The sequence below is a fragment of the Coregonus lavaretus genome (assembly GCF_964263955.1).
Source record: "Coregonus lavaretus genome assembly, chromosome: 2".
NCBI classification, from domain to species: domain Eukaryota; kingdom Metazoa; phylum Chordata; class Actinopteri; order Salmoniformes; family Salmonidae; genus Coregonus; species Coregonus lavaretus.
In genome coordinates, this window is record NC_139989.1 from 36,049,871 (window position 1) to 36,071,507 (window position 21,637).

The 21,637-nt window shown below is 42.2% G+C and overlaps 1 protein-coding gene and 1 long non-coding RNA gene across 2 annotated transcripts; one reads left to right on the forward strand and one right to left on the reverse strand.

Annotated features, from left to right (window-relative positions):
* Positions 1-3,790: 3,790 nt before the first annotated feature.
* On the reverse strand, positions 3,791-13,895 carry LOC311149804 (pyruvate dehydrogenase (acetyl-transferring) kinase isozyme 2, mitochondrial-like). Its single transcript, XM_084187031.1, has 11 exons — positions 13,653-13,895; positions 12,814-12,955; positions 9,158-9,229; positions 8,686-8,870; positions 7,772-7,861; positions 7,464-7,541; positions 7,213-7,289; positions 6,960-7,058; positions 5,866-5,976; positions 5,560-5,673; positions 3,791-5,438 (listed from the first exon to the last, which is right to left on the reverse strand). Exons 1-11 carry the CDS (start codon positions 13,768-13,770, stop codon positions 5,295-5,297), a joined length of 1,230 nt encoding a protein of 409 aa, XP_084043157.1. The 5' UTR covers positions 13,771-13,895; the 3' UTR covers positions 3,791-5,294.
* Positions 13,896-14,102: 207 nt separating this feature from the next.
* LOC311149815 lies at positions 14,103-18,770 on the forward strand. Its single transcript, XR_014615055.1, has 2 exons — positions 14,103-14,181; positions 16,968-18,770. It is a non-coding gene; the product is annotated as an uncharacterized lncRNA (long non-coding RNA).
* Positions 18,771-21,637: the final 2,867 nt, after the last annotated feature.

The following is a 21,637-nucleotide window of genomic DNA, read 5'->3' on the forward strand; positions in this document are numbered from 1 at the left end:
TGTAACGTAACAAAATGTGGAAAAAGTCATGGGGTCTGAATAATTTCCGAATGCACTGTATACATTATTTTTTTATCAGGGGGTGCAGCACTCTCAGCACCCCCTACTTCCTGCGGCTATTTCCTCACCTTAGAGTCCTATTTCAGTATGGATTGTATATTCATATAAAGCAACCAATGAGATTTTACATGGCATACAGCTGAAAGGTCATATATGTCATTTTGGCGTTTTGTCATCAAAAGTTAGTCAAGATGTTATCAACCCATTTAAATAACCTTATGAAACTCAACCTGCATGGAATACGGCTTATCCATTTAAATGTGGGGCCTTTACTGTCCAGATATGGTTCACTACTTTGGGACACCCACCACTCAGTCATTCTCTAGACAGGTGCTTGGTCCATTCGTACAGTACTGTCATCCTGATGAACAGGAGCCAGGGGAAATAACATTAACACAGTGGTGCTTTGAACCATTGGCAAAGACACGGGTGCTTCACGTACCCAACCTTAACGCCCACCAGTCTGCCCACACTAGATTCACCAGGGCTTTATGTAAGCTGTCTGTCTGTGCGTCAGAGTTCCTCTACCTCTACCCGTCTGTTCATTCTTCCCTCGTTTCCAGTCTGCCCACTCGGCTCTTATCTCACTGAGGTGTGTCAGTGTACCAGACATGGACACGGGTGGATGTTTGCAGTCATAAAGAACTAATGCTGCCAAAGTCCCCAAAAACACCCTGAACGGTGGGCAAAGTCTCCAGAATGTCCCCTATGCACCCCACCTCTCTCTAGTCTGCTACCTCATTCATTTTCCTATAGCAGGTCGTAAACAGTGGTGTAAAGTACTTAAGCAAAAATACTTTAAAGTACTACTTAAATAGTTTTTTTGTGGTATCTGTACTTTACTTTACTATTTATATTTTTGACAACTTTTACTTTAACTTCAATACATTCCTAATGAAAACAATGTACTTTTTACTCCATACATTTTCCCTGACACCCACAAGTACTCATTACATTTTGAATGCTTAGCAGGACAGGAAAATGGTCAGATTCACACACTTATCAAGAGAACATCCCTGGTCATCCCTACTGCCTCTGATCTGGCGGACTCACTAAACACAAATGCTTTGTTTGTAAATTATGTCTGAGTGCTGGAGTGTTCCCCTGGCTATCTGTAAATAAATAAATAAAATTTAAAATGGTGCCGTCTGGTTTGCTCAATATAAGGAATTTGAAATAATTTACACTTTTACTTTTACTTTTGATACTTAAGAATATTTTGGCAATTACATTTACTTTTGATACTTAAGTATATTTAAAACTAAATACTTTTATACTTTTAAAAGTAGTATTTTACTGGGTGGTTTTCACTTTTACTTGAGTCATTTTCTATTAAGGTATCTTTACTTTTACTCAAGTATGACAATTGGGTACTATTTCCATCACTGGTCGTAAATACAGTGAGGAAGATGATTAGGTTGTATATGGTTGTTTTTAGCTGTGTTAGAACACATTAGCCTAGTTATACTATGCGTGAGTATAGGTTACTACAGTGCCTTGCAAAAGTATTCATCCCCTTGGCGTTTTTCCTATTTGTTGCATTACATCCTGTAATTTAAATGGATTTTTATTTGGATTTCATGTAATGGACATACACAAAATAGTCCAAATTGGTGAAGTGAAATGAAAAAAATTACTTGTTTCCAAAAATTCTAAAAAATAAATAACAGAAAAGTGGTGCGTGCATATGTATTCACCCCCTTTACTATGAAGCCTCTAAATAAGATAAGGTGCAACCAATTACCTTCAGAAGTCACATAATTAGTTAAATAAAGTCCACCTGTGTGCAATCTAAGTGTCACATGATCTGTCACATGATCTCAGTATATATACACCTGTTCTGAAAGGCCCCAGAGTCTGCAACACCACTAAGCAAGAGGCACCATCAAGCAAGTGGCACCATGAAGACCAATGAGCTCTCCAAACAGGTCAGGGACAAAGTTGTGGAGAAGTACAGATCAGGGTTGGGTTATAAAAAAATATCCAAAACTTTGAACATCCCACGGAGCACCATTAAATCCATTATAAAAAAATGGAAAGAATATGGCACCACAACAAACCTGCCAAGAGAGGGCCGCCCACCAAAACTCATGGAACAGGCAAGGAGGGCATTAATCAGAGGCAACAAAGACACCAAAGATAACCCTGAAGGAGCTGCAAAGCTCCACAGCGGAGATTGGAGTATCTGTCCATAGGACCACTTTATGCCGTACACTCCACAGAGCTGGGCTTTACGGATGAGTGGCCAGAAAAAAAGTCATTGCTTAAAGAAAAAAATAAGCAAACACGTTTGGTGTTCGTCAAAAGGCATGTGGGAGAGATGGGGGGTTGAATAGTTTTGCACACTCACGTTTTCTGTTTTTTTGTCTTATTTCTTGTTTGTTTCACACAAAAAAATATTTTGCATCTTCAAAGTGGTAGGCATGTTGTGTAAATCAAATGATACAAACCCCCCCAAAATTCATTTTAATTCCAGGTTATAAGGCAACAAAATAGGAAAAATGCCAAGGGGGTGAATACTTTTGCAAGCCACTGTATGTACAACTGTTTTTTTTACACTAAGTTTGTTGTTACAGTTGCTATGCTAAATTGTTTTGACCCATATTTTTAGTTTTTGAATTTATTTTATCATTGTCATTATAAAATGTAGAACTATTGTGATGTAAAAGCATAAAAAAGTGAATGTAATCAGAATTTAATGTCTACACATCAATCTTACTCTGATGACAATCTGTGGGAGAAGATAGTCCCCCACACTTAGGAAAAAGGGTTCCAAAAGGGTAACTTCTCTGACTGGCGCAGACATTATTACCACCGCTTCATATAACATATAGGCCTAACCAACCACATCCACAAACAGCTGCTGTACAAAATGTTCTAAAATGAGAGGAGCACAGCAGTTTGACTCAGTGCGCAGACTCGCACTCACACTCACACACATACACAGACGCAGGCACACCCATACACACTTTCCAGGAATGTACCCTATCCAAGAAGGGGAAATCAGTTTGACAGTGATGGAATACACATCTGCAGAAGAAACGCATTATGAAACCATCCCAAGTTACCTGCTGTTGAAATAAAAAAAAAGGAAATGTTAAAAAATATGGTATGGCGATTTAATTTTGTACTGTACATACTGTACATATAACTGTATAGTGTATTAGCAACAACTGAAGGCACAACATTCAAATTCTGTAGATTTGTAGTGAGTCCCACAAAGACCCTAATTCAACACTCATGAGGTGCCTTTGAAAGCAGTGACTGCATCAGAGAAACAGTACTTGACATAACTCAGGTCTATATCTCCATGCATGGCTGGCTCCTGGCTCCTACACTTGTTTTTTCTCTTGAAGAGACAGTTACATAAAGCTGGGCCGTGCTCTCCTCTCTGATTGGTTACAAGGGCGCCGCCTGACAGGGGTCAAGATGTATTGCTTCCTGCAGCAGGCTCTCTCCATCCCGCCCCCATGTTCTCTGATAGTATGTATATGTTTGACTGTTCTAGGAAGAGCAGACTGTAGAGCTGAAATGCTGAGACTGACTCTGGATCAGCACAGCAAGTCGCAGCGTTGACCTTAACTCAGTCATAAATGCTTACGCTGGCCAGAAGGCTGCTTATTTAGCAGTTATGACTGACCTTAGTTGTGAAGTACAGTATCGAACTACTGCCACAGTTGTTGTTCTTTCATGTCTTCGTTTTTTAATCAAGACAACAAAGAAAAATAACTTCATGATTTGACATTATTTATTTTACATAATCACTTTCTTCATAAAAATAAGACATTCGAAATGTACTTTTTGTTCAATTCAAGTATAATACAAACCAAACTAGCCTTCTGGCTTGATTAGAAGATACTCAGTTGACTGGGTGAACTATAACTAGGTATGTGCACACCTGGACCAATAGTGTTCATACTATTGCAAAGCAGGACAAACTGTCACTACGTTGGTACCAGTAACAAACTTCTATAGAGCAGTCGTCCATCTTAGGAAATGCATCTCCACATTTTCTTCTACCTGCTACATCAAGCTATTCACACAGGCAAGGAATTCCATCCAACACAATTACAAACTATACATTCGGCTGTCTGTACTTGCTGACATTTTGTTGCAGCTAATGGAAAGAAAACAATGTTGCGTATACATTTTCCTCACTGACCAATCCACACAAAAGTAGGTCCATATACAATAATGGATTTTTATACCAGACAAACAATGACTAATTGGCTAATATTTGTGAACAATCTGTTGTCTACATGCATTGGCACTTATCAAGGACATCAGAAGGACATTATAATGTTTGATGTTTGAAATGTGGGCCACTTGGCAATAGGCACTCATGAACTTTAATACATGTTTGACATACTATGTGATACAGTCGAATAGTTATGTTGCTACAACTTCAACCTTCATAACAGGTTATAACCGGACATAGCTGCTCTGACTAACAAAGGGAGGTGCCAACAAGGCTAACCAGACGCTGGCTGTCACCATGCTTTACAACACTGATAACTGCTAAGTAACACCCCCTTTGTGTGTCCTCCATACTCTGATAAGGATTTGAAATGATACGACCTCCACTGAAACGATCCTCAAATGAAGTGGCTATTCTTCACAGTGAATCCCATCAACTTCACCTAAACCTTCAAAACTCTGAAATTGTCGATCCCATGTTCTACTGGAATGACAAGATCTCCCATTTGCGCCTTCATTTTTCTCCTTCTCTGACCATCTATCTTTGCCAGGATCTATTTTTCACGCCTCCCCTCCTTCACTTTCAGGCTCCCCTCCTTCACTGTCAACCCCAAATCCAACTGTTCTAAGTGGGGCAGGAGGCTCCCGCTAAGGGCCTTGGTGTGGGATGGAACATACTGATCAAACCACTCATAATACTGTATAGCAATTTGGGGAGCAGGGTAGTTTTAGATCTACAATCACTTGCACTTTGGAAGATGGCCTTTCTAAGGCACTGGTTCAGTCCCCTCTCCCTGAACCCCCCTTCCTAGGAACACAACTTTAGTGGGGACAGGAAGTGAGTGGGCTTCCCACTTCCTGAAACAGGAAACCACTAGGGGCTTTAAAGCTGTGCAATCAGAGGCTTCTTCCCTTCTTGACTTCCTCCAGGATTGGTTGCGACGTCTTTCCCCCACCACCACGTCAGCATTAGGTCCCATTTAGATTTGGCCCTTTTTCTCTCTCCTTAGGGCTTAAGGTAATTGAAAGGTCAAAGTTCACTTGGCGACTCTGTATATGGCCAGGTCTAGTGGTTCCTTACTGGGAACACACCAGTCATCTGCCTCCAGGTTGACTTTGTAGTGTTTCAGAGCTGTCTTGTTGAATACAGGAAGCCTCTCCACTGAATCTGTGGACAATGCCTGAGGGAGAGAGTGGGAGATAGAAGATAGAGTTAGCGATTAGCATGTCTAGGGATGTGACAACTTGACAGGTTATTAGTATCTGAGGTGTATAAGGAGGGAGTAGATAGTTGCCTCTTACCTTCATGTGAATGACAGCGTCGGTACCATGACCCTCCATTGAGTATAACTGCAGGTCTCCCTGGAAGTAACGCGCGTAGAGGCGCGAAATGGGAAGCCCATAGCCAAAACCAGCCTGGAGGGACACACAATAGGGGAAATGTTATGGCTAATGAAAATAACTATTGGCACTGTTAAAAATAGGATATTTGGCCTCAAAGTACAGAAATACTGCTAAAGAAAACAAGGTTATCTAATTGTAAGTATTGCTTCTGTGCGGTTTCAGGTTCTGTGAGGTTATATAAGTAGATGTGTGTGTATCACTCACCAGTGGGGCCCGGTGATTGTCACCGAAGTCCGGTCTGGGAGCTGTGGAGTACATGTAGCTGAAGAGCGTCTCGATCTTTCTTAAGGGGACACCACCACCCCTATCCATCACCTAGAAAGAAAGAAAGAAAGAAAGAAAGAAAGAAAGAAAGAAAGAAAGAAAGAAAGAAAGAAAGAAAGAAAGAAAGAAAGAAAGAAAGAAAGAAAGAAAGAAAGAAAGAAAGAAAGAAAGAAAGAAAGAGAGATTAAACTTAAACTCAAACCCATTTATTGACATTATCTCAAATGTTGTATTTTTCAATCTGGGTCTACTTAAGTAGCGCTATCACTGATTAACACTACATATTGGGCAAGAATACATGAAAAAATGCCTATGATATAAACCTGGGATTAGAACATTGGGCCAGAGAGAAGAAAATGCTGAGGTCATTAGGGATAATCAAGGCATCTAGTGCAGAGGTGAGGAGATGGACCTGGTGGTGGAGGTGGATTATGAGGGGATTTAGCTCAATTCATTGAGACAGCCATAGTTTCACATTCACCACTACTAAGATTCTAATTGGGGGAAAGGTTAACGATATCAACCAAAAGCAGCTTTAGTTAATCCCTTACTAAATATGGCTTTAGATACCTGTACTTTGTCCAATCCTGTTAATGAGAGCATGGCTCGGTGGTTCTGTATTAATCATTGATAAGAATGAAGCCTTGGATAACTCAATCAAGGCTGTACTAGGGGGTGAACTAGGCAGAGGGCACAATAGAGGAGAGGTAGGATATGGCACAACATTACAGCCAGCATCATCTTTCTCTTACAAACCGTTGGGTTGTTTCAGCTAAGGATTTGTAGTGGTTATGCAATGAGGGAGTTTCAATGAATAACAGGATTGTTTTTAAGGTTACATAGGCCTATGTGTTGGTTCTATTTTGGGTTTGTTGTTTCAAGGAGTTTAACTGTATTAGAAACGTTCAGTTTTAGATATTGGTTCACCAAGTTTCCAACAGTTCTACACTTTGCCCCAATTCTCTCATCATCACGATTCTAATTCCTGCAAGGCTATATGAGCACTGTGATTGGTAGTCTGCCCTGTCACTCACCTTGATTGACAGGTCCTCTCCACCAAGGGCCACCATGACTCTGATGGGTGGGAGGTTGTGGCTGACTTCATGGGTCTCAATTGTAGCTCTCATGGCATTCTGGGGGACATCAAAAGAGAACGTTCAGGTATTTGGCAACACATCAAATCTGACCACACACCATCATACTTTGATATTACTGTACTAAAGTCATGCAGCCAATGTCCTCCCTATCATACACTTTGAGTTTTAAGATATCATTATATGGACTCACCTTGAAGAGCTCAAACAGCATGTGGTAGAGATGGGAGGGGATATAAGAGATCTGTATTGGCTCTCTGACATTGTTGGCTGAAAAGGAAATGATAACAGACTATGAAGTCTGCATAATTGCATCTGTTTAGTTCCCTATTAATAGCTTATGTACTGCATGTGATGCCATTTAGCTTTTAAGATAATGTGTTATTTTATTTTTTCAAATTCACATTAAGGGTGAGGGTGTGTGTAGAGGCCTGCTCTGCTTACTGTTCATCTCCCTTAGCTCCAGCTCAGGGGCCCCGAGGTAGTACTGCTCACAGAGCATCTTGGCACTCTCAAACGCATCTGGAGAGAAAGAGACAAGGAAAGAAAAAAATGTAATTAGCTGTTTCCAGCTCTCACTCTGCAAACAAACATGAACATGATAGCCAAATGGAGGTAGAGCCACTCTTTGTGAGTTATCGGCTTCAAATAAACAGAATAAGCACATCAAACTGGGTATTTCTATCCCCCTACCACCTCATGTTCACCTCAGACCAATTGAATGAGTAAGCCCCAAAGACTGGTTCTCTTACCTCGAATCACTTCAGTGACATCACACAGGGAGTCAATGCACCCGATGGTGTTGGGGTGGGCTGGGTTGGTGTTCCCGTTGAAAACAAGAGCTGCAGAGAAAAAGGGGTCAAGGGGAGGAGAGGAAAAGGGGGGAGAGTTAGAATGTTATGTGTGGTGGACCAAGTCCAAAATGTTTTGGTGAATGATTGAAAAAGGCAAGACTGGGCAGGAGAGGACCGGCAAGGCCCAGTTCTGTTTGGACAAATAGTGCTGAGGTGGGTGGGGAGAAAAAGTTGTCCAAACCCTAAGAGCAGTTTGAACCTGTTTTTCATTGGTTTCACAAGAGCTGACCACACAAAATACTGTACCCATAGCACAGCATGGCTACTACTTATCCTACTATAGTCGGAACATTCTAGGGGCAAAACAAGTAAAGTGAGATCTTTATTCTCTTAACAACCATATTTTCCTGTCCTATAGTCAGGCCTCCGGGCTGAGACTGTCAAAAAAGTATATCTCAGCATGTGCAAGTACCTCTGTCAGTCTTTCCATGCCAACCCTTGTATAACTGGTTGCCAGCACAATTAGAACACTACTTGGATGTGTGTCAAGACTAACAGTGTAAACATTACTCTCAGCTTCAAACGGCTTGCTCAATGCCAGGGCCAAATTGTTGCATTGCATTCTGCTTGAGTTGCAGGTTCAGTTAAGGGGAATTGGATTGGTCAAGGCCAAACTGATTTAGGCGAATCCCTTTCAACCATCAGGAACAGCTATTTTCTAAGAATTGCTCCTCTGGAATTGGTGAGAGGTTGGCAAGTCCCAAAAACACTTCCCCTAAACTATGTTTGAAAATAAACAGATAGCTTTAAATGACAAGCTTATTTTGAACTGATCAATCAGGAATGCCTGTGACCTCAGAGGCGGGACTTACTGTGCTGGTTGATGAGCATGCGGATGGAGATACGGCTCATGTAGAATCGGTCCAGGAAGTACTGGATGTTCTGGCTAGTGACCGGGTCCTGGTCGAAGTTGTCTTTGTACTCGATGACGCCCTGCGCCATAGTGGGTACCACATCATTGTGCCTGTTCCTAATGGTCTCCAGGGACTCAACAAACCTGGAGAGAGGGAGAGAAAGGGGGCTGTCAATCTGTCTTTAACAATCTCCACCCCAAAAATGTCAATAGCCTGCTAGTTTTTCAGAGTTCGTATTGGATGATTAATATATGCCATTTAGAAGACGCTTTTATCCAAAGCGACTTACAGTCATGCATACATTTCACGTACGGTTAGCCCCAGCGGGAATCAAACCCACAACCTTTGGCATTCCAAACACCATGCTCTACCAACTGAGCCACACAGGACCACAATATGGAGGAGTTAGCAGAAGCTGGTGCAAACTTACGATTGCAAGACACTGTGGTCCTCTGGGCTCTTGTCAAGGAAGTCCAAGATCTCCATAAGGCTTTGGATGTACCTAGAAGAGAGGGAAGGAAGAGTTAATTTAGTGACCTTACTATTGCCACGTTACAATCAAACAGGCATATTGTCAACATTTGTTTACATACTGAGATAAATAAAACATTGATTCTCAATAGTAAAGCAAAAGGCTATTGGGTCTCAGGCTCTGTCAATAGAGACTGTTAGTAGATATGGAAGGTACTTTTGCACTGGTCATTTTCCAGTTGGCTTTTGGACCAGCTAGGTGCCATTCCTGCATCCCTGTCCCTGCATCGCTCTGATACCAGGACACCCCTCATCCATCTTGCATTGCTTGGCACATTGTGTGTGTGTGTGTGTGTGTGTGTCTCAATATGTGTCACGGAGGCTCTCCGCACTGCTAAAGCTAACTCTCTCTCCTCTGCTCTTATCCTTCTAGACCTATCCGCTGCCTTTGATACTGTGAACCATCAGATCCTCCTCTCCACCCTCTCCGAGTTGGGTATCTCCGGCGCTGCTCACTCTTGGATTGCGTCCTACCTGACAGGTCGCTCCTACCAGGTGGCGTGGCGAGAATCTGTCTCCGCACCACGTGCTCTCACCACTGGTGTCCCCCAGGGCTCAGTTCTAGGCCCTCTCCTATTCTCTCTATACACCAAGTCACTTGGCTCTGTCATATCCTCACATGGTCTCTCCTATCATTGCTACGCAGATGACACACAATTATTTTTCTCCTTTCCCCCTTCTGATAACCAGGTGGCAAATTGCATCTCTGCATGTCTGGCAGACATATCAGTGTGGATGTCGGATCACCACCTCAAGCTGAACCTTGGCAAGACGGAGCTGCTCTTCCTCCCGGGGAAGGACTGCCCGCTCCATGATCTCACCATCACGGTTGACAAATCCATTGTGTCCTCCTCCCAGAGTGCAAAGAACCTTGGCGTGACCCTGGTCAACACCCTGTCGTTCTCCGCTAACATCAAAGCGGTGACCCGATCCTGCAGGTTCATGCTCTACAACATTTGCAGAGTACGACCCTACCTTACACAGAAAGCGGCACAGGTTCTAATCCAGGCACTTGTCATCTCTCGTCTGGATTACTGCAACTCGCTGTTGGCTGGGCTCCCTGCCTGTGCCATTAAATCCCTACAACTTATCTAGAATGCTGCAGCCCGTCTGGTGTTCAACCTTCCCAAGTTCTCTCATGTCACCCCGCTCCTCCGCACACTCCACTGGCTTCCAGTTGAGGCTCACATCTACTACATGACCATGGTGCTTGCCTACGGAGCTGTGAGGGGAACGGCACCTCCTTACCTTCAGGCTCTGATCAGACCCTACACCCAAACGAGGGCACTACGTTCATCCACCTCTGGCCTGCTAGCTCCCTACCTCTACGGAAGCACAGTTCCCGCTCAACCCAGTCAAAGCTATTCGGTGCTCTGGCACCCCAATGGTGGAACAAGCTCCCCCACGACGCCAGGACAGCGGAGTCACTGACCACCTTCCGGAGACACTTGAAACCCTACCTGTTTAAGGAATACCTGGAATAGTATAAAGTAATCCTTCTCCCCCCACCCCCCATAAAAAATAAATTTTAAAAAAGGTGGTTGTCCCACTGGCTATCATAAGTTGAATGCACCAATTTGTAAGTCGCTCTGGATAAGAGTGTCTGCTAAATGATGTAAATGTAAATATGTCCATGTGATTCCTATACACACAGAAGCAGTATATCTACTCCACTGACATTATCATATGCTGCTTAGGACAGCACTGTGAGCCTCTTCTGTCCAACTAAATCAATTCAACATGAGCCTTCATTTCTGTAAAGCTCTGCACAAGGCTTTCCTTCCAGCCTGCCAGTCCACATTAGGACAGGAGCTGCATGCTAATCAATAAGATGGCGAAACTCATTATCATTCAACAATAACAAGCCAATAGTCACCTGCAAGAAAGCACATGAGCCTTATTTGGTTTAAATCAGTCTATTAGCAAAGGGAACCTAGGGTAACCTTAAGATGTATGTTTACATATTACTCGATGTGTAACTGCTACAAGCATCCATGAATAAGAGAACATAACAATGTAGTGCTTTGTTTCGTCTATACTCCATTTCTATCTATTCCTATGAAGGCTTGTTGTCAAGGTACATTTTGAACATCAGATTAATTACTTGTAACTCTCACTTTGGGTGTGGCTCATTCCTGTTTGTGTGTCTGGGTTTAAAAAAAACTTACCATTCCCATTCTAGCTACCCCTATTCGACCTCCACACAACAAGAGATGGAAACCCAGCGGTCCCAGCCCCTCTCCTCCACCAATCAGAGGGCAGTATGCCAAGAACATTCCACCCCCAGCCACTCCCTTTACCCCTCTACAGGGAAAACAAGATTACATATCAGGGCAATGCAATGTCTTCTTTATATAATGGGAACCTACTATCTATTATGTGCTAGTTATCAAGTTGACATAATAAATTATAATACCTGTTTACTACAACTGTTAGATTATTAGATGATCAATCCCATTGACTAGATGTGTAATTACAGCTATGTGTACATGTGCATTGGAATGGTGATCTAACTATGGACACTAAATCAAGTTGTTCACCTCAGGAATCTGTGAAGTTTGTTTTTAATGTTTTTCTTTGTTAGAAAGTCTTTCTCAGGTTTCAGTGTGATATACCCTATTCCCAGCAAAGTTAATTTAAAGTAATTCGACTCCAGCAGAGGCAGACCGTTACAATTACACAGCAGTACACAGCTACATTTGGAACGCTATGTTCTCCCGCAGCCATGGCAAGAAAAACATCTTCCCGTTTAAAGCTGGGGCGCGCACACTGGAGACACGTTTCATTATTGAGCACATATCATCAACATCCTACAGAGCTGCGCACGCGTCGATGTGCTCATTGTGTTGATCAATTGACACTTCTGGTCAAAAACTTCAGTCATACCAAGAAAATACACCAAATAATACCATACAGAGTCAAATCATGTTTTAACATAGAAGTGCAATAAAATAACATGATCAAATTGAGTTAAGGCATTCCAATGCACATTCTAAAACATCAGATTTCTGCCGTTAATTTTTTTCTGTAAAGGTATTTTGTGACTTCCTTCATCAAAACCCAAAGTGCAATATCATTTCATTGGCTATTACACAAGTGCAGTGGTACAGTTTGCACTTGAAGTTCCCCTTTCGCACTCTAGAGTTCGCGGAGCTGTCGGGGACGTAGGCTATTGTACTTTTTTCCCCCTCGTTTCAACTTTTCATGCCAAGACAGCCGTTCGCAGAAAACTACGAGGGGAGGGGAGGGAACTGGGACAAAGTTCACAGCGCGAGTGAGTGGCGCACAGCTGGGACACTAGAGCTATGCTGGCCTGTCCTGTGCATTGGCCAAATGGCCATAACAACAATGTTGCTTAATCAAACCCCAGGTATGTACGCTATGCTGCAAACAATAAACACTTTTGTGCTGACACTGTGCCACAATATATCCCGATTATAGTATATTATAGGGCGACATTATAGGCTACTGTCCCGTTAAAGGTTTACGTTTTCTCACACAAAGCGTGTTATGTAATATATTTCCGGATAGGCTCCTGATTGCTCTAGCTCTTACCAGCGTTGCACGAGCTGCACGGATGGTGTGGTCAACAACCGGTCCGGCAAGAGGTTGAGCTCTTTCATGATGTTGGACAACCGGACGGGGAGTTCTTGTCTGAGGAAAGCGAAGGATGTCTTCTCGCAGGCATTTGTAGAACCTGGAGATGGTGGGTGTCAAAGTTAGATAGGCTAGAGTAAAAGTGTTTGAGGATATATCAAAGCAATTGTGTAATAATAATAGCTATTATTATTATTTATCCTCATCATCATCTGTGCATGCCAAACTATGGCCTATGCAGACAGGCTTCTGCCTATTCCTCCAGTATCTCATATTGTTACTGAAAACAATGGTAACGTTGTAGCCTACATTTAAATATTATGATTGGCTAGCTGGAACAACCACGTTTTTAAATTTTGCCAGGTAGTTTGTTGGCAAGCAAGCCAATTAACCGGTTTGCAAACCAATATTTGCATTGGTTGATACGTGTTCAGTACATGTGTCTGCTGCTTGTGGTCAAACTTGAACCAGCCTTCATCCGCAGGTAGTATTGTTTGCACATGAGACAAGTCAGTGTAAACATATTGAAAATGTTCATCTAAGTAACATATTCAGTGTTGTAGCTTAGATGTAGATTACACCCCTATGTCGTTTAGGGTTTAATTACAATGTTCTTTACAGTTGCTACCATGTGCTATTCTGCAAGCCAGCAAAACATTCAATGACATCTCTCTCTCTCTATCAGTGTGCGCGATATTGAAATTAATATTGAAACATTGTGTCGCTCCAATTCTTTGCAGTGGAACATTATGACATTGGTATTCAAAATTATGCTGTTGAGTTTGTATTCGACTCACCAAAATCCAAGAATTGCTTCATAGACAAAGGTGATGGTGAGAATTTGGAGAAATGGTCAATATGCTTTGGCACGTTGGCCAAAGCAGCGTTCTTCATCAGGAATCTGACAAACTTCATTATGCAAGGCAAATACAAATCCTCCGATAGTAAAGAAAAATAGAAATGTCCGTTCACAATACAATATGTATAGCTCCTGTCAGGTTAGGTCTGTCTCGAGTGTTTAGGTGCAATGTTGATTTTCTGAAGATTGCGATAGTCGAGGTCGTCTTGAAGTAGATTTCTCCAGCCAATAGCATTACTTTATGCGCAGGGCTGGCCAATGAGAGTGGGCGGTGGGTGCGCAGTGCTTGGAAACCCACCCCATAACATACTGTCAACAACCCAACAGTGACATAATGATGGTATTGACAGATTGTGTGTGCCTCTAATTTACATAACCTCTGTTCACAGACAATTAACCTACTGGTGGCCTACGTCTGTCGCCTGTCTGGAAATAATCTCTGCTATGCTGTTGACGACCTCAACAAGGTGACGTTCAGGGATGGTAGCCTACTGCTGTCCAGAAAACAAGGGCTCAATTTGAATGTTACTGTGAATGCAGGGCATAGGTCATTGCATTATAATTGATAGCTTATTTTAATATTTTCACATTCCTGTGATAATTTTACTTGGAAGCATTGTCACCATGGCATCAACCCAACAAAACAGGGTAACTTGTTTGATTTGGATCCCCATTAGCAGACAACTAGTCTTCATGGGGTCCGACACAACGAAAAAAACATTACAGACAAAAATACTTTACATGTTTACAGTAATGGCATCAATACTTGGTCAAGGAGCACTGAACTTCACACACCCTCCATTCACACCTCCATTCCAGTCAGAGAGGGGTAAAAAAAAGTCAAGACCATCACAACAAGCTTACATGTTTGGTGAACTAGGCTATGCAAAAACTTCCTAAGGAATTTGAGTCATTTGCCAAAAAAATTAAGTACATACAGTTGAAGTCGGAAGTTTAAATACACCTTAGCCAAATACATTTAAACTCAGTTTTTCACAATTTCTGACATTTAATCTGTCTGTAAACAATTGTTGGAAAAATTACTTGTGTCATGCACAAAGTAGATGTCTAACCGACTTGCCAAAACTATAGTTTGTTAACAAGAAATGTGTGGAGTGGTTGAAAAACAAGTTTTAATGACTCCAACCTAAGTGTATGTAAACTTCCGACTTCAACTGTGACTACTACTTTTTTTCTTCTTTTTTTTCTGCTTGTTACCATCTAGAAAATAGAACAATTATTCCCTTAGACAATACCAGGCAAATACCATCTAAAACAGGACTGTAAAATCAAGTGGTGCCATTGTATGCTATAGTAGTAAACACGCCACCATAATCATTTTATGGTGTTCATTCACAACAAGGTGAGAGTTTATGGAGCGGGCATGCCACTGTTTCCATAACAAGGTTAAGAATACAATATAGAAATGACAGAGCATGTGTTTCCATCAACAAGGTGAGGTACAGTACAGAACATACAGTGCATTCTGAAAGTATTCAGACCCCTTGACTTTTTCCACATTTTGTTACGTTACAGCCTTGTTCTAAAATGGATTAAATAAATACATGTCCTCATCAATCTACACACAATACCCCATAATGACAAAGCAAAAACAGGTTTTTAGATTTTTTTGCACATTTATTTAAAATAAAAACAGAAATACCTTATTTACATAAGTATTCAGACCCTTTGCTATGAGACTCGAAATTGAGCTCCGGTGCATCCTGTTTCCATTGATCATCATTGAGATGTTTCTACAACTTGATTGGAGTCCACCTGTGGTCAATTCAATTGATTGGACAAGGCACACACCTGTCTAAATAAGGTCCCACAGTTGACAGTGCATGTCAGAGCAAAAACCAAGCGATGAGGTCAAAGGAGCTCCGAGACAGGATTGTGTCGAGGCACAGATCTGGTGAAGGGTACCAAAAAATGTCTGCAGCATTGAAAGTCCCCAAGAACACAGTGGCCTCCATCATTCTTAAATGGAAGAAGTTTGGAACCAACAAGACTCTTCCTAGAGCAGGCCGTCCGGCCAAACTGAGCAATTGGGGGAGAAGGGCCATGGTCAGGGAGGTGACCAAGAACCCGATGGTCACTCTGACAGAGCTCCAGAGTTCCTCTGTGGAGATGGGAGAACCTTCCAGAAGGACAACCATCTCTGCAGCACTCCACCAATCAGGCCTTTATGGTAGAGTGGCCAGACAGAAACCACTCCTCAGTAAAAGGCACATGACAGACCGCTTGAGTATGCCAAAAGTCACCTAAAGACTCTCAGACTACGAGAAACAAGATTCTCTGGTCTGATGAAACCAAGATTGAACTCTTTGGCCTGAATGCCAAGCGTCACGTCTGGAGGAAACCTGGCACCATCCCTCCGGTGAAGCATGGTGGTGGCTTCATCATGCTGTGGGGATGTTTTTCAGCGGCAGGGACTGGGAGACTAATCAGGATCGAGGGAAAGATGAATGGAGCAAAGTACAGAGAGATCCTTGATGAAAACCTGCTCCAGAGCGCTCAGGACCTCAGCCTGGGGCGAAGGTTCACTTTCCAACAGGACAACGACCCTAAGCACACAGCCAAGACAATGCAGAAGTGGCTTCGGGACAAGTCTCTGAATGTCCTTGAGTGGCCCAGCCAGAGCCCGGACTTGAACCCGATCTAACATCTCTGGAGAGACCTGAAAATAGCTGTGCAGCGACACTCCCCATCCAACCTGACAGAGCTTGAGAGGATCTGCAGAGAAGAATGGGAGAAACTCCCCAAATACAGGTGTTCCAAGCTTGTAGCGTTATACCCAAGAAGACTTGAGGCTGTAATCGCTGCCAAAGGTGCTTCAACAAAGTACTGAGTAAAGGTCTGAATACTTATGTAAATGTGATATTTCAGTTGTTTATTTTTAATTAATTAGCCAAAAATATAAAATCCTGTTTTTGCTTTGTGATTATGGGGTTTTGTTTGTGATTGATGAGAAAAACAAATGATTTTAGATTTTAGAATAAGGCTTTAACGTAACAAAATGTGGAAAAAGTCAAGGGGTCTGAATACTTTCCGAATGCACTTTAGATAGAGAGAATAGATAGAGAGAGAGAGAGAGAGAACAGGCTTGGGTCGATGGTCAATGACAACAGCAGCAGTGAGGGACAGGATTCTATTGGTTAGAGTGGGCTGCTTATACCAGAGGCAGAGGGCTCGTAATGAGGACTACTGGCTACTATTCTGAACCTTGTGTGGTGATCTTTCCGGCGCCCAGAGCTGCAGAGGCATCACCCAAGTGGGTGCTACACAGAGTGGAAGAGGAGAAGTCCAGTGGCTATAAGACAGGATGGTTCCCAGACTTGCCCTCTACAAGATCATCAGCAGACTTCATCACCATCATCTACCATCCTCTGTCTAGCTCCCTCCGCTCAAGCCATGAACTGACCCTCTCGGAGGATGCAGCTTTCAAAGGCTTGGCCTCTGTTGGTTGACAAATCATGATATATTGCTTGTATGTTTTTTTGCTCTTGAAGCGCTTTGAGATTGTATGAAAGTGTAATAGATTATTATTAATTTTCACCAGCCAAATACCACTATAGTGTGTGAGCGAGTGACAGAGAGAGAGATAGAGAAAGACAGTGAGTCTGGGGATTCAACCCTCTTATCAGAGAGGGTGTGGGCATGATCGTCCAAGGAGATGGTGATGATTAATCCTAATACAGCATGTAGACATCAGGGCACAGTTAATCCAGTTGACCAGGACTTGTCTTTTGATGTAGCTACATAGCTATGTTTACTCATTGGCTAGCTTGTGAAGGGACGTGACTAGACCAAGAGACAAGGAGAGGAAGAGTCTGGGTTATTATGTGTAATTTAGAATGATTAGTTGTTGTGGTAATGTATTATAAACACAGGGCAGTGATCCAGGTAATCTGACCAGTAGACATGATGGACCATGCTCAAAATACAGGATTATATAACAATCAGTTGGATTCCATCCTGGTATTGGTGGGGTCAGTGCACCCTGTGCAGGGCATAGTATACTGCCCCGCTGCTTTGACAGTATTAGCTGTATAGCCTACTAGTGTGCTAACCATATAGCCTGGCCTACAATAGTGTCCTAACCATCTAAAGTTCACCAGTGTTGTCAAATATACACTAAAGGGGGGGAAAAGGACGTTCATATACAGTGCAATCTACACAATGTTGCTCAATAGGTTAGAAATGTTGTGGGCCCAAACAAGAGAGAGCGATATGAATATGTTGATTACATAATACAGTATATATCAGTATGGAGAGCACTAGATGCCTAATGTCCTCAGACTGAATTGCTTTACAAGCACATAGCACAATGGCCCACTGCCAGTCAATGAATACTCACTTTTCCAGGCCAACAAGCAATGCACCAACCTGTTGCTTTCCCTGTGGCCTGCGGGGAAAATGACAAAAACATTAGATCTGAGTGAACAGCTAGCATTAGACTGATTATATCACTATGCATTACATCACAGACCACACAGCATTCAGGAGAAGCAATGATTATGTGCATGGACATCAGACATTCTATGCTATATACAGTATCGAAATAACATTTTGTAGATGGTTATTTCAACCACTTTGTAAAGACATAACATAATAATGCAGAATACATATATAAATGTTAACTGTTTTGAGTAGTAATAGCTAATACTATGGACGATTGATGACCACCGTTAGATGAGATTACTTTATTAGTGTCACGACTTCCGCCGAGGCTGCCTCTCCTCCTTGTTCGGGCATGTTTCGGCGTCCGTCGTCACCGGCTTACTAGCTGCTGCCGATCCATTTATCATCACTCCACTAGTCTTGTCTAATTAATCACACACACCTGGTCCTTATCCCCAATTAGTCATTGTATAAGTGTTCCCTCTGCTTCCTTGCCTGTGTGGGTGATTGTTTGTTGTGAGCTGTGTGTAGCTCGGTTGAGCTACCCTTACCTTGTTGTTGCCAGGGTAGATATTTCCCCTGTGCCTGAGTTTTGTTGTCGCATGCTTGCACAACTGTTTATCGACGGAATAAACTTTTTGGATGCGTATTACTCTCCTGCGCCTGACTCCTTCTATCACACGCATCACAATTAGTCCTTCATCATTGAACACCACCCTTATCCTCTTGCTATAGAAACAGTTTTGTACTGGACCAGGGTTAACTGGAAATAATGTCAAAAGCCCAATCGTCTGTTCCTACGAAAGCTACTTCTCACAGTGCATCACTCAGCAGCACACATTTCAACACGTTTAATTGTCAAATTTACATTTTTTACATTTTAGTCATTTAGCAGACGCTCTTATCCAGAGCGACTTATAGTTAGTGAGTGCATACATTATTATTTTTTTCATACTGGCCCCCCATGGGAATTGAACCCACAACCCTGGCGTTGCAAACACCATGCTCTATCAACTGAGCTACATCCCTGCTGGCCATTCCCTCCCCTACCCTGGACGACGCTGGGCCAATTGTGCGCCACCCCATGGGTCTACGACAGAGACTGGATTCGAACCAGGATCTCTAGTGGCACAGCTAGCACTGCGATGCAGTGCCTTAGACCACTGTGCCACTCGGGAGACTTAGGTGATGAACAGAAACAGGTATTAATAACCTGTATTAATATATTAATACAATATGAGTAACCATGTATTAATAGACTGTAAATGGTGTACACTTATTAATCACATCTTGCTTGGGAAAGATTGGCCCAGTACCCTGATCTCTCTTCTTAGAAAGCCCCTCTCCCTCGACCTCTCACCCAGTAAAAACAACCCCCTCTCCCCCTACCCAGCCCAATATAGTTTGTTGACATGGAAAAGACTAGTTGTGGTCCCAATCTATCTCCTTAATGCTGAGTGCAAAGCAGAGATGCATTGGGTCCTGTTTTAACAATCTTTGGTATGGCTCGGCAGGGGATCGAACTCCCAACCTTCGAATCTAAGGGCGGACTCTCTAATCATAAGGCCACTAAGTTGATCTGCTAGTAGGCCTACATGTAAACCCATATGAATGTTGAACTCTGCTCTAGTGACCTTCTGCATGTAAGAACTGATTTAGGATCAGCTTAGCCTCAAGTTCCTGCGTTCGCTTTGAGCGTCTGTGCTTGTGAGACAATCTCTCCAGTACTAGCCATACCATTACCAGCAAACAATGACCTTAACACTGGACTATACAGTATTCAGATGATGTACAATATATGCAAGGGTACTATCAACATCATTGATGACAGGTCTGTGAATTATACTGAACAAAAATATAAACGCAACATGAAACAATTTCAACGATTTTACTGAGTTACAGGTCATAGGAGGAAATCAGTCAATTGAAATACATTCATTAGGCCCTAATCTCTGGATTTCACATGACTGGGAATACAGATACGCATCTGTTGGTCACAGACACCTTTAAAAAAATGGGCCTCACAATGGGCCTCATGATCTCTTTGTGGTATTTTTGTGCATTCAAATTGCTATCGATAAAATGCAAATGTGTTCATTGTCCATAGTTTATGCCTGCCCATACCATAACCCCATCACCACCATGGAGCACTGTTCACAACGTTGACATCAGCAAACCGCTCACCCACACAACGCCATACACATGGTCTGCGGTTGTGAGGCCAGTTGGTTGTGCTGCCAAATTCTCTAAAACAACATTATGGTAGAGAAATTAACATTCAATTCTCTGGTAACAGCTCTGGTGGACATTCCTGCAGTCAGCATGCCAATTGCACACTCCCTCAAAACTTGAGACATCTGTGGCATTGTGTTGTGACAAAACGGCACATTTTAGAGTGGCCTTTTATTGTCCCCAGTACAAGGTGCACCTGTGTAATGATCATGCTGTTTAATCAGCTTCTTGATATGCCACACCTGTCAGGTGGATGGATTATCTTGGCAACAGAGAAATGCTCACTAACAGAGATGTAAACACATTTGTGCACACAATCTGAGAGAAATAAGCTTTTTGTGCATATGGAACATTTCTGGGATCTTTTATTTCAGCTCATGAAACATGGGACCAACACTTTACATGTTGCGTTTATGTTTTTGTTCAGTGGATAAAACAAGGTCGCCATCTGCTGGCTATATTATATTTCGCATGCAGGACATATACCACTGAGCGGCTGAAACTTTGTAGTGCTGGCGGCTGGGAGAGACAGAGAGAGAGACAGAGAGAGAGAGACAGATAATATGACATTTGAAATGTCTTTATTCTTTTGAAACTTCTGAGTGTAATGTTTACTGTTAATATTTATTGTTTATTTCACTTTTGTTTACTATCTACTTCACTTGCTTTGGCAATGTTAACACACGTTTCCCATGCCAATAAAGCCCTTAAATTGAAATTGAGAGAGACAGAGAGAGACAGAGAGAGAGAGAGAGAGAGAGAGAGAGAGAGAGAGAGAGAGAGAGAGAGAGATTAAGTCAAGGTGATCTATGGCCTGAATGGATGAATGGAGTCTGAGAGGTGGTAGGGAAACCAGTCGACAGACCATGGCAACACTGTGCAGTCAACAAAAGCCACCATCTGCAATGGTTGCATTCTGTTAGAAGTTCCAATTGATTTATTCCCTGTGAGCAGATACATTAGGGACACTGTAGCATGTAATACATTTTCTACAAAAGTCCATATCTATTTTTCGCACAGTTGACACACAAAGAAGGTCCAGAACCCCTTTCATTTCAAAACCTCATAACTTTGCAGATCTGGATCAGAGAGAATTTATTCTCATAAAAAGAAGCAAGCTCCATCACTCAATGGGGACAGCATTCAAATTCTTTGCCATAATTGAGATAAAATGAATCATCAATCTATTTATACAACAATCTAATAAAGCTTCGACGTCAGCACTTTGTGTCAGAATATATATATATATATATATATATATATATATATATATATATATATATATTG